We start from the raw sequence: 14232 nt of genomic DNA, 5'->3' as shown, positions 1-14232 counted from the left end.
AATTTCAGGAAATCAAGCTGTTCCAAAAATGTCTCAAACCGGATTGAGAATTCAAGGCGATTGGCCACCGCAACCGAATAATAACAACAACCTTCAAACTACTCGTCCGGCAGACCAAACACAAACAACGCAATCCACAAATTCGGACAAAAAAGAAAATGCAAAAATCAAAAAACAATACCAAAAATGTAAATAAATAAATAATACGTTCGCGGAACAATATTGCGGAAGAAACCTCACCACTGTTCTACGAAAATCCTCTATTTAGTAGAAGCACCCCACACTCCGGAAGAAAAAAATATTTTCCAAAATAGGAAAATATTTTTTTCAGTGTGTTTTGCGCTGTGCGCCAAATGTAAGTAGAGGTTTGCCCACTACTCGGGTTCTTAATTGCCCGGCGGACCCTTTCTTTCAGGGCGGCCTAGGTGCCTCTACCGGAATTTCGGATTTTCGTAACACTACAAACTAATAGAACACAAATAAATAAATTAATTTTACCGTGTTTATTTCCACCAACTCTCCCTTCACTGCTGGTCGATTGTAGATTCACTGCTGGCTGGCGATGGCGGGAAGGCGGAGGTTTTTTCCTCATTCGTGTATGTTTGACGACCTTTGCTTCGCTGGTAGTTTCGTGCTGTCCGAAGAAGTCGGGTTGAGGTTTTTAGTTTAGTGAGAAGCCTGAAATAGTTCCAGCCATTGCATTTTTAGTGCACCACCCCGCGGCATACAAGAGTGTGGATAAATCGAAGCAGCGAAAAAATAAAGTAGTGTGTTGGTGTGTGCCACGGAGAAGTAGCTCGAGGTGTTCTGTGTGCAGAGCTGGTACGGAACGCGAGAAAGCTAACAACCGTCGTCGTCGGTTGACGAGACGGTAACGGGAACGGAGTGGAGGAAAACAACAGAAGAGCGACAACATAAAAGTAGTTACAGCAAACCCTCCGTGTGCGGTGTTGTTTTGCGGGAGAAACCCGACTAGGCCCCCGCAAGGATGGATTACTTTGTGAAGGGAAGCATAGTAAACATTAAACGAAGCGATGGTCGCGTACATTCCGCGATGGTGTCCCGTATCCACGAGGCGTCACGCTCGGTCACCGTGGAATGGTACGAGCGTGGCGAAACCAAGAGCAAGGAAGTCGAGCTGGATATGCTGCTCGAGCTGAACAAACCGGAACTGCTGGCCGACGCGGCCAATAGCGATTCGACGCTAGTGCCACAGATCAACAAAAAGGACCACATCACTCCGGCACCAACGAACCTTGCTCGGAATGCTACACAAGGTGCAATCAGCAGGCTCAACATGGTAAATGGAGCTGCCAGGGCAGCCCGAACCTCACTGGCACCAACCTACACCGGGCAGGACCAGTCCGAAAACATTCCTCCGCAGAAAGCCAAACAGGCAAAGGCACAACCACCAACCAGCCGCATGTCAATGGTTTCCCAGCCGACACCGGCCGCTGTTAGCCAGATTTCTCAATCCGTCGCGGCGGCAACGACAGCAGCCCAGCTTAGTCAGGCCGCCAGCAATTCGCGGCGATCGTATGTCGTCAAGGAGGTCGAACGGTTGAAGGAGAATCGGGAAAAACGACGAGCCAAACAGGCCGTCATACGAGAGGAAAAGAATGCTCTCATGAACATGGATCCGGGTAACCCGAACTGGGAACTGGCAGCAATGATCCGCGATTATCAGAGCCAAATCGATTTTCGGCCGTTGTTGGATGGGCAAGTCATTGAGGACCACCAGATTACGGTTTGTGTCCGCAAGCGACCGGTCAGTCGGAAGGAGATGATGCGCAAGGAGCTGGATGTGATTTGTGTGCCTACGAAAGATACGTTGATAGTTCACGAACCCAAAACTAAGGTTGATTTGACCAAATTTTTGGAGAACCACAATTTTCGATTCGATTACGCGTTCGATGATTCCTGTAGCAATGAGTTGGTTTACAAGTACACCGCCAAGCCGTTGGTCCAGACGATCTTCGAAGGTGGCATGGCCACCTGTTTCGCCTACGGTCAAACCGGTTCCGGCAAAACACACGATGGGCGGTGATTTCAATGGGAAGGTACAGGACTGCAAAAACGGTATCTACGCTATGGCGGCCAAAGACGTTTTCGCCTATCTAAACAGCGCAAAGTACAGCCATCTTAATCTAGTGGTATCGGCGAGTTTCTTCGAGATCTACAGTGGAAAGGTATTCGATCTTCTATCGGACAAGCAGAAACTTCGCGTCCTCGAGGACGGCAAGCAGCAGGTGCAGGTCGTCGGGCTCACCGAGAAGGTGGTCGATTCCGTCGAGGAGGTTCTCGGTATAATCAACCACGGCAACAGCACCCGTACCTCGGGTCAAACGTCGGCCAATGCCAACTCTTCGCGGTCCCATGCCGTATTTCAACTGGTGGTTCGACCGAGCGGTTCCACCAAAATTCACGGCAAATTCTCCTTCATCGATTTGGCCGGTAACGAGCGGGGAGCGGACACATCTTCCGCCAACAGACAGACCCGTATGGAAGGGGCCGAGATTAACAAATCGCTGCTAGCGCTGAAGGAGTGCATCCGAGCGCTGGGCAAGCAGAATGCTCATCTGCCGTTCCGTGTCAGCAAGCTGACGCAGGTACTGCGAGATTCCTTCATTGGAGAGAAAAGTCGAACCTGTATGATTGCGATGATTTCGCCGGGACTGAGCTCGTGTGAGCACACGCTGAATACGCTGCGGTATGCGAACCGCGTCAAGGAACTGGTTGCCATTGATCCGTCCGAGCGGTCGGACGATGTTGCACCGATGGAAAGTGATGAGCCAAAGAATGGGGTCCTAACGGAGAATGATTTGACCCAGCTGCGGTCGTTGAATGAACACGATATGTCGGTTGAGTTGTACAACCAGCACGCGGCCATTTCGGACCTGCAGCAAACGGAGGAGGAAGTAGTGGATCATCATCAGAAGGTGAACGAATTCCTGATGAAGTTTTTGCCCGAATCCCGGGAGCTTTACAAACAGACCAACTACGTGGACTACGATCAGGACGCATACTGCAAACGTGGCGAGGAACTGTTCACCCAGCTGGCGGAGATTGCGACCACCTGCAAGGATCTGATGTCGGAGTTCCGCGCCAAGCTGGCCAAGGAGGAGATGCTGTCGCACAAGATTAACCCCGAACGAAAGTATAAGTAGTAAGCCCAATGGAACTAACAAACAGTGCAGCGCTTGTTGTCCGTGCGTGTGTATGTGTGTGTGTGCGTACCTTTCTGTGGTTGGTTCTTTTTTTCTGCTTTTGTTTTTTGATGGTTGGTGCAACAAACCGATGCGCCTCCCCCCGGCAGCTGTGCTCCCAACTTGATCCGCTTGTACCGTTTCGGCGACGGCGGGTTTATATCTCTGAACAGGAAAATGTTGAAAAATTGTTACGAAAAATAAAACCACAAAGCAAAACGCGCTATAACGGCAGTACTGATGAACCAAGACAAGGAAGTCGTGTAGTAGAGAAAGTGACGAACCACGATGTTAAACAGACGTCCGTGAACACGTTTTTTCGGGACAGTTTCCCGCCACGTTTAACCAGTGAGGTGAAGTGCGCGCGTGCGACAGATAAAAAAAACCTGTCGAAAAGTGCCGGCTCGTGGTTCGGGCACAGTAGTAAGTGTGGTGCGGGATCGCCGTCGGGGGAAGCGAAAACTCCTTGTTGATTAGCTTCCCCCGACGGCGATCCAGCACCAGAAACACTATGAGTGCCCAAACCACGGGCCGGCACTTTCCGACGGATATCCTTCCGTCACACACGCGCACTTCACTCAATTGTCGTGGCGGCCAACTGTCCCAAAACAGCGTATCGGGGACGTCTTTTCTAAACCGTGGTATGTCACTCTCTGTCCACTCTAACACGATGGCCGCCTTCCACCACCAAAAAAACCGTACCGCTGCATAGCTGTCATCACCTATGTGCAGCATAGCCAGTACACGGATTTCAGCAGTAGGAGAGCGGTGGCCTATCTAAGCCCTATGTTAGCTATGTACAATTGTCAAACAAAAATTACTACACCTATCTGAACGCAGAAAACCGTTCACAAACGCGAAACTATATAAAAATTTACAAGAAAAAGTGAACGATATCGAAACAGCGGTGAGCATAAATTTTCGTAAACAATACACTCTACGGAGAGAGTACGCACGAAAGGGTATATTTCCACCCAGTGCTAAATTGTTACCCTGACGGGTTACAGTATGTTGACGTGTTTGTCCCGTGTGCTCGCGTGTATGTGACTTCGCGTGTTTAAATTCGATTTTGAAACCCTGCGGCGATTTATATATTCGCGGACCGTCATTCAGATCTTTAGTTTTCGGTGTACGGATCACATTCTGACAGGGAGAGAGTTACCCCATATCACTAGAGTTTCCGGTCATGTCGCCATGGAACGTTTTGTCTAGTGGATATGGTAGTTATTTTTCAATTTTATTATTTTTTAATAATTAACAAGGACCTAGATTGTTTGTACCGAGGATAGATACTTCCGGACGATCCCGATTCATGATGGCGCGAGCGCGGGAGTTTGTAGGTTGACACTTGAGATCGTGTTGGTAAGTTTATGAGTGCTGAGATTTTCACCTTATCACCGGGGTGTAATCATGTTTGCGAGTTCGTAGGTTGCTTGGAAAATCGCGAGGGGCTCTAACGTTTGTGCGCTGACGTGATTTTGTAACGTGTGTTCTTGAATGGTTGCGCGAACCGTGAGTCTGATATTAAATTTTCAGTGCGCGGTTTGAATTCTGGCAGAGAGTGGGATCGTTTATATCGATAGGGTTCCCGGTCATGTTGCCATGAGACGTGTTGTCTAATAGGTATGGGCGTATTTTCTTAATTGGTCCAGCTGAAGGCATGGACCTAGGCTTCTAGGATCAAGGATAGACTTTCGGACGTGACCGATTCGTAATCGCGTGCACGATGGCATTTTTGTAGGTTCCCGCTGAGACCGCGTTTGAGAATGTGTGAGTGTTAAGACGTTCACTATCACCATCGTTGTTGATTCAGCTGAAGGCGGGTGTAGAATGGCAGTATAGGACTCGAAAAGAAGAAATAAAAGACAATATATGAGAGACGTAATAGATTAGATAGGTACAAGATACAGCTGAAGTTATGATCATCACATGAGACATACATTAGTACTTCAAACACTACTAATACTTGAATAGCCAATCACCACACATAGCACATCCTTTCTCAATTATCTATTTGTTACTGGTTGATTGTTGGTTATGAGCTGGTGAATAGAGGAAAGGTATAGAACAGACAAAAGGCTCATATCAGCCCTCCCGGCCTCCTCGACACACCACTATCGAGGCGTATTGTAATCAACATCTTGAAGCGGGCTTCTTATATAAATCAAATCCTCAGTAGTCATAATGTTTGGTGGATTATTAACATGAGAACTAATTAACCTCTAGTAGTAGAACTTGGTGCAAATAAAAACTAAAAAGAGCGAAGGTCCTTATATTTAGATAACTCTATTGAATATATTGTGGCTTGATGATGTTTACAATACCGTCAATCCCATCAACCTGCGAGAGGGGAACTGCTCGTTGATTTTGTATGAATAATTTTGAGTTTTTCTCTGCCGGAGCAATATCGGTGCTGTCAAACATCGATCCTCAAAGATCAAATGCGACCAACGAAATCGTTTGTAATATACATAAACGTTTATTAAAATAAGCGAAACATTTCGAAAAATAATGTCGATAACTTTCGTGCAATGTCGGCACTAAATAAGTAAAATTTACTAAAACTTTCGTTCATCAAGCGGCCATTTCTTCGTACCAAAATAAAATCGATTTGACCACATCGATTTTTTTAATTAAAAAAACGATGTTGTCAAACATCGATCCCAAAAGATCGACTGAAAACAATAAGAGGCTAATAAATACGAAAACTTTTCTAAGATAAACGAAAAGATTTCGTGCGACCAACGAAATCGTTCGTAATATACACAAACGTTTATTAAAATAAACAAAACATTTCATTTCATTCACGAAAAATAATGTCGTTATCAACGATAACATTCGTGCAGTGTACATTAAATGTGTAAAATTTACGAAAGCTTTCGTTCACCATACGGCCATTCTTGTTCATGAAATGAACGAAACTTACTATTTACAATGCACGAAAATACTTCGTTGCAGAAAACGACGAATGAATACGTGCATTGCATGATTCATTATATTCACGAATTTATATTATCAGTGCATCGTACATCCCATTCCAAAGTGTTGGACAGAGAATGGAGCCCTGAGTAACACCCGCTGCGACTCGCATTGCCTTCTGCCCTTTTGTTCGTCTGGTACAGCAGTGCTCTACTCTGGAAGTAGCTCTTCAGGATCTGGCTCATTCCCTTATGCCACGCTGCGGCATTGGTCTATTTGAGGCTGGATGGCCCGGTGACTTCCCTGACTTTGGCAGCAACATCAGTTTCTGCACCTTCCTCATTTCGGAGATTGGCATCGTCTAAAGACTTCAGCAGTAGCATCCTGAACATGCCCGGATATGCCAGGATCGCAGCTTTCAGCGCCACGGTTGGTATTCCATCCGGACCGGGGGTTTTCTTTGATTTTAGTCACATCGACGCGTCTTTGAGCTCGTCGTTAGTCACTTGCCATTCGACTGTGTTACCTCCTCCTTCTTCGCCGTACGGTGTCGGTGACCAGGTTGTTGAATCGTGATTCGGGAAGAGACCCTCAACTATTATCTTTAGCTTACCCGGGCATATTTCAGCTGGAGTCGACGGACCCTCATCTTCGTCATGTCGACTCAGTACGCATCCCCCAGGGATTGGCGTTTATTTCTCAGCACAGCTACTTATGGCAATTGGCTTGCTAAGCTTGATCTCCTGTTTTAAAGAGTCCCTACCTTCTAGATACGTCGCTTGCGCTCCTCTCTCACTCTTCGATCTTGCGCTCTGAGCCCGCCTTCTGGCTCTAAGACAAGCAGCGTGTAGCGTACTGAGTTACTCATTTAACCAGTAAGCTGCACGCCGTCTACTGGATGGCCCTAGTTTTCGTGACATTGTAACGTCACAAGCCGTCACAATCCTTCTTGTTAGATCAGCCGTATCAACGTTATTGATTCCGTTGTTCGCCGAAGTAACTCAACAAAGAGGTTTTCGTTAAAGGCTTCCACTTTAGCTTGCCGCCTGTCCTTCTTCGTGCAGCAGCAGGGTTCCATTGGCCGATGCGGTAGCGAATCGCCTGGTGGTCTCTATGGGGATACTTCTCGCACACTCTCCAGTCCATGTTCGCCATCAGTCAAGGACAACAGAATGTGGCGAAATTTCTCTCGGTACCGATATTCGTTTCGTGAACCATTAAGCTCCTCGCTTCGCCGCGATCTACTTGTTATAGTCCTCGGCGGTTGAGCTAGCCTCCACAACGAGCCGACAGATAGGTGTCGAGTCTGCAGCCAATTTTCACTACAAGGAAATATTTTCACAAGATAACTTTTGCAAATGAAACTTTGAGAACTTTATTTGAAATATTAGGCATATTTTTGTTTAACATATTCAATTTTTTCAAATTTCTCCAAAAATTTTCGGGGGGGGGGGGTTTGTCCCCAAACCCCCCCCCCCCCCCCCTTGCTACTGCACCACTGCAATGTACTCAAATAGAGAAAAATCAGTTTCAATATTCGGCGATGCTTTTCTAAATGTAGCTTTTATTGTAGGTATGAATTACTTTATGACCATGTTTTTCCTGCAGCATCTTTGGTTAAACCTTATGACAATATAACAAATAATTTATTTCCTATGTGCTTTTAGTGGGTAGAAACTAAAAAAATGCTTTCGCCCAATTCGCATTCCAGTCGTGATTTCGCCTTTCAGCAACCACCATTTGCGAAAGGGCTAAACCGTGAACAAAATTTTCAGAAGGGCGCGGTAAATGGGCTAAACTGACTTGCTAGGTAGGGCTATGATCTATGTCGATCTATTCATTTCGTCAAGCAAATTATGGACTTCATGGAATTACACTAAAATGCCACTTGGGTGAAACTCGACACAGATCTTTCATTAGGGCCTAAGTCGCAATGTACTCAAATGGAGAAAAATCAGTTTCAATATTCGGCGATGCTTTTCTAAATGTAGCTTTTATTGTAGGTATGAATTACTTTATGACCATGTTTTTCCTGCAGCATCTTTGGTTAAACCTTATGACAATGTAACAAATAATTTAATTCCTATGTGCTTTTAGTGGGTAGAAACTAAAAAAATGCTTACGCCCAATTTGCATTCCAGTCATGATTTCGCCCTTCAGCAACCACCATTTGCGAAAGGGCTAAACCGCGAACAAAATTTTCAGAAGGGCGCGGTAAATGGGCTAAACTGACTCTGTCTTGCTAGGTAGGACTGGGTAAATGGGCGAGCTTGACAGTATATTTTTAATAGGGCTCAGCAAATGGGCGCATCTTTTCTTCAAATTTCATGAAAATATCGAAATATTCGAATGTTTATGTGCAGCAACTATCGAGTAGACATAATCACAGTAGATATTGTTTATCATTTATATAATAGAACTAGCGTTTACAGAATAATTTTATGAATAATAACCATTCGCCCCGGTCCTGTCTAAAATGTAAGTTTAGCCTTTATATTCCAAATGAGAAGAAGGCCTAAGTGGAAATCTCGAAGAAAATGCATGTTTCGCCGTTTTGTTTTCTTTAATTATAAATCGAACTATAAACCATTTTAACTAATTTTTACCTCAATCTTGTAGTATGTTTGTCGTATAATGTCATAATAGCGAAAACGCAGTTTGTTTACATATGCGATTTAAGCCCTAATGAAATTGATTATGTAGGACGGTTGTACTATTTTAATTGTTTTAAGACAAACAATACATAGTTCCACAAAAATTTAATTACAGGTGATAAGAAAAAACTCGTTCTTTCGTTTGGCACCAAAACATTCAGTCGAACTCGATATTTTATTGCGAATTATTGAGATCCGGAATTATTTTTGTATTGTTGAGGTTAGGTCGGTTGTTTCAGATACGGGAAATGTTTACTTAGAAATTGGATTTATCAATGGATAACCTCGACTTTCAATACCTGCACTCTTTAATCCAGTGATTTTCGTCCACTATCGTGTTTTTATTGAGATTTCAATCTCTAAATTTCATTTTAGCATAAACTGAAACCGGAAGAACGAATTCTTAGTGGTGTATCAAGAAATTTACCATCAAGATATTTTTCAAACGTAGGAAACCTATTTTCTTCGTTAATTTTTCTTTGCATTAGATGAAATCACATTTGATTATAATTTTGATTGAATTTCAAAATTTAATTTTCAATATGTTTTGACAGTTGAAAATAAAAAATATAGCTTTTTTATCTATCACACATATCGACACACGTTCTTGTTCACTCGCCTGTTTTCATACGTTACAATTTGCTATATACCCTCCCCATTAAAACATAATTTATTGAAGGTCTTTTAACGGTAATCTATTAATTAATCAAGTATCTCACTAGGTGATTGGCATTATTTGGCTGATCCATCTAGTAAAAATAGGCTGGTCTGTCCAGAAAATATATTCAAAAGAAAAGTTCCATATTGAGAACTGTGATGAGGAAACCCACGCCCGCCAACGGAAATATACAGATTCTCCATAAAATATGAAATTTCATTTTCCATTTAAATTTTCAATAATGTACTAATGAACTTAAGTAAACAATCTTAAGTGTAAGTATTTCTTGATCGATTAGTGGTGGAAAAATGAAATTATTTGATAAATTACATTGTTATGCAACGTTCGCACTACCAGTTAAAACGGGTTTTTATGCTATCTTGGTGACATTTTTCTTGTTGCTAATTATTAAAACGTGTTATAACTCTGTAGTGTAAACATTGTATTATTAAACCAATTCTGCAGCGTTTTATGTTATATAGGTGTTTTATGTGGTAATAGGACTGACATAATTATATCTTCAGTACAGCGGTTTGTTTCATAATTTAAAACAGATTTATTTTAAAATTTAAATTAGTATACCCAACCGTATTTGTTGTATACCTTAAAACGCAATTAGAACTGTGTTTTAAATACATAGGGTAGGACAGATATTCTGACTGGTTAAACTGGGAAAACAATTTTAAGTCCAGTAACGCTTAACACATGGCTTGAATTTGAATCGAGAAAGAACACCCGCTTCAACTGCTGCTGGGACGGTAAGTTCTGTTTTAAAATTTTCCGTTGTGTGCAGTACGAAACAAAAGTGTTTGAAATTAGAAAACAAAAAGTTCTGCTGGGAATGTGATTGTTTCCGATGCAATTACACTCAGATTTTTCACGCAGGGGATACAGGCCGTGTAAATGAAAACCGCGTAAATTAAAAAAAACGCGTTAATGAAAACCGCGTAAATTTCAAAATCCGCGTAAAAAACTTGAGTGTACTCTCCTATATAAAATACTACGCTGCTGAACAGTGCAATAACTACAGAAGCACGTTGTCAGATGCCTTACTGATAAAAAACATATAACCGAAATATGAAACATGAAAACCAATTGGCTCTTTACCCTACGCAGCTACAAAGCGCCGTAAACATGGATTAACAAGTTACAACGCACACGCATGTATAAAAATAAATATATTTTTTTCAAACGCAACACTCTTAAGCAGCACACACCGTATTGAATTAAATCCAAACCACCCCGCCCACCCACTTTGCAAATCATTCTGTGACACCATGCTGGTACCCGACAAATCCGCACACGGCCACCGCTGCCGAAAATGCATAGCGTCTACCGCTTATTGTAGTGCCCAGACGCTGCAGTCATGATCTTACCCGTTCGACATAAGAACAAAAACTGATTCAAACGGGTACGCGTCACCTCTATTTATAAACTAACCGTATATGGTTTAATCACTTAGGTGCGAGTGTGTGCAAATGCCAACGTTACCGAAAATCGATAGCGCTTATTGCATCGCCCGGAGACGACGTTGCTCGTGTGGGATAAGAGCAACAACTGACTTAAACGGACATGCGTTGCTTCTATTTATGACTTTTCGAGTTTCATTGAGCAACTAAGCTGCCCTCTTTTGACGGCTGTGTCTGAGAAATCTGCCTCACGAATGGTATTTTTCCCGTTTTTTGTGAACTTTTTAATTTTACCAATTTCCAAAAGTCTACTTTTATTGGGGAGATATTAAATTATTACCAATATTTAAGTTAGGTGTTTCTGAATCGGTTGGTGTATGAATGATTAAAACCCATCTAGTAATATCGGAGTTATAAGCGTGCAAACCTTACATAGTTTCGTTACATGGGAGATAGTTTAGATTTTAGAATGACACCTAGCCTCAGATAGTGGAGTAAGACATTTTTAATGTCAAAACATCATCATTGCACTTTCATGCCATCTTGCGGTCTACATCCAGCTTTAGATCGCGAATCCACCAATAAATCCCTCCGCCAAAATATTTTAGAGGTACTAGTAGCGACATCTAGTGGCAAATAGCTAAACTAAAACAGCGCCACCTGTATTATCACCAAAATTTAACCACCATTGAATAAATTTTGATAAAACTAATCTAGCAATGGCGATTTTTTTTTATTCAATCCAACGAGAAACTAGTATAAATATCATAAAATTACAACTTTAGTGTCAGTGGGTGTCAGAGAGAGCCTACAAAATATATGAAACTATAGATAAGTAAACAGAACAGTAGAAATGAAAATACATTTATTGAGATGTCTAGAATAGATCTCTGCAAATCCAAAGAACATAACGCTGTCGGGCCGTAAGAGCATAGCATACGCCCCTAGGGATCTGAAAAATATGGTGCAGTTGGGTTGCATAAGGTACAATGCTTTTCCCTTTGCATGTAGAAATCGTTCAGAAAAAGTGACCAGGGAATTTTTCGGCGCAGTAGAAATGAAATCACAAGTATTTAGATATTTAGCATAGGTCCCTAGGGATCTGAAAAGTATGGTGTAGTCGGGCCCAAAGAGCTCTTTGATACCTTTGGGTGGCAAAAGGTAAAATGCTTTTCCCTTTACATGTAGAAATCGTTCATAAAAAGTGACCATAGAATTTGTCGGCGCAGTAGAAATGAAATCACAAGTGTTTAGATGTCTATCATAGGTCCCTAGGAATCTGAGAAGTATGGAGTAGGCGGGCCCAAAGAGCTCTTTGATACCCTTGGGTGGCATAAGGTAAAATGCTTTTTCCTTTGCATCTAGAAATCGTTCATAAAAAGTGACCATAGAATTTGTCGGCGCAGTAGAAATGAAGTCACAAGTATTTAGATATTTAGCATAGGTCCCTAGGGATCTGAAAAGTATGGTGTAGTCGGGCCCAAAGAGTTCTTTGATACCCTTGGGTGGCATAAGGAAAAATGCTTTTCCCTTTGCATGTAGAAATCGTTCATAAGAAGTGACCATGGAATTTGTCGGCGCAGTAGAAATGAAATACCAAGTATTTAGATATTTAGTATAGGTCCCTAGGGATCTGAAAAGTATAGTGTAGTCGGGCCCAAAGAGCTATTTGATACCCTTGGGTGGCATAAGGTAAAATGCTTTTCCCTTTGCATGTAGAAATCGTTCATAAAAAGTGACCATAGAATTTGTCGGCGCAGTAGAAATGAAATCACAAGTATTTAGATATTTAGCATAGGTCCCTAGGGATCTGAAAAGTATGGTGTAGTCGGGCTCAAAGAGCTCTTTGATACCCTTGGGTGGCATAAGGTAAAATGCTTTTCCCTTTGCATGTAGAAATCGTTCATAAGAAGTGACCATGGAATTTGTCGGCGCAGTAGAAATGAAATACCAAGTATTTAGATATTTAGTATAGGTCCCTAGGGATCTGAAAAGTATAGTGTAGTCGGGCCCAAAGAGCTATTTGATACCCTTGGGTGGCATAAGGTAAAATGCTTTTCCCTTTGCATGTAGAAATCGTTCCTAAAAAGTGACCATAGAATTTGTCGGCGCAGTAGAAATGAAATCACAAGTATTTAGATATTTAGCATAGGTCCCTAGGGATCTGAAAAGTATGGTGTAGTCGGGCCCAAAGAGTTCTTTGATACCCTTGGGTGGCATAAGGTAAAATGCTTTTCCCTTTGCATGTAGAAATCGTTCATAAAAAGTGACCATAAAATTTGTCGGCGCAGTAGAAATGAAATCACAAGTATTTAGATATTTAGCATAGGTCCCTAGGGATCTGAAAAGTATGGTGTAGTCGGGCTCAAAGAGCTCTTTGATACCCTTGGGTGGCATAAGGTAACATGCTTTTCCCTTTGCATGTAGAAATCGTTCATAAGAAGTGACCATGGAATTTGTCGGCGCAGTAGAAATGAAATACCAAGTATTTAGATATTTAGTATAGGTTCCTAGGGATCTGAAAAGTATAGTATAGTCGGGCCCAAAGAGCTCTTTGATACCCCTGGGTGGCATAAGGTAAATTGCTTTTCCCTTTACATGTAGAAATCGTTCATAAGAAGTGATTATGGAATTTGTCGGCGCAGTAGAAATGAAGTCGCAAGTATTTAGATATTTAGCATAGGTCCCTAGGGATCTGAAAAGTATGGTGTAGTCGGGCCCAAAGAGCTCTTTGATACCCTTGGGTGGCATAAGGTAAAATGCTTTTCCCTTTGCACGTAGAAATCGTTCATAAGAAGTGACCATGGAATTTGTCGGCGCAGTAGAATTGAAATACCAAGTATTTAGATATTTAGTATAGGTCCCTAGGGATCTGAAAAGTATAGTGTAGTCGAGCCCAAAGGGCTCTTTGATACCCTTGGGTGGCATAAAGTAAAATGCTTTTCCCTTTGCATGTAGAAATCGTTCATAAGAAGTGACCATGGAATTTGTCGGCGCAGTAGAAATGAAATCACAAGTATTTAGATATTTAGCATAGGTCCTTAGGGATCTGAAAAGTATGGTGTAGTCGGGCCCAAAGAGCTCTTTGATACCCTTGGGTGGCATAAGGTAAATTGCTTTTCCCTTTACATGTAGAAATCGTTCATAAGAAGTGATTATGGAATTTGTCTTGTCGGCGCAGTAGAAATGAATTCACAAGTATTTAGATATTTAGTATAGGTCCCTAAATATCTGAAAAGTATGGTGTAGTCGGGCCCAAAGAGCTCTTTGATACCCTTGGTTGGCATAAGCTAAAATGCTTTTCCCTTTGCATGTAGAAATCGTTCATAAGAAGTGACCATGGTATTTGTCGGCGCAGTAGAAATGAAATCACAAGTATTTAGATA

General features: G+C 42.2%; 1 protein-coding gene across 1 annotated transcript; it reads left to right on the top strand.

Moving 5' to 3' along the window:
* Positions 1–585: 585 nt before the first annotated feature.
* Positions 586–3476, top strand: LOC131683252 (kinesin-like protein Klp10A). The gene is given in 2 exon segments (XM_058965082.1): positions 586–2031; positions 2033–3476. Coding segments are annotated over 2 exon segments (2178 nt in total). The 5' UTR covers positions 586–988; the 3' UTR covers positions 3168–3476.
* The last annotated feature ends 10756 nt before the right edge of the window (positions 3477–14232 follow it).

This window comes from Topomyia yanbarensis, chromosome 2 (genome assembly GCF_030247195.1).
Source record: "Topomyia yanbarensis strain Yona2022 chromosome 2, ASM3024719v1, whole genome shotgun sequence".
Classification (NCBI taxonomy): Eukaryota; Metazoa; Arthropoda; class Insecta; order Diptera; family Culicidae; genus Topomyia; species Topomyia yanbarensis.
This window is presented reverse-complemented; position numbering and strand designations above follow the sequence as displayed.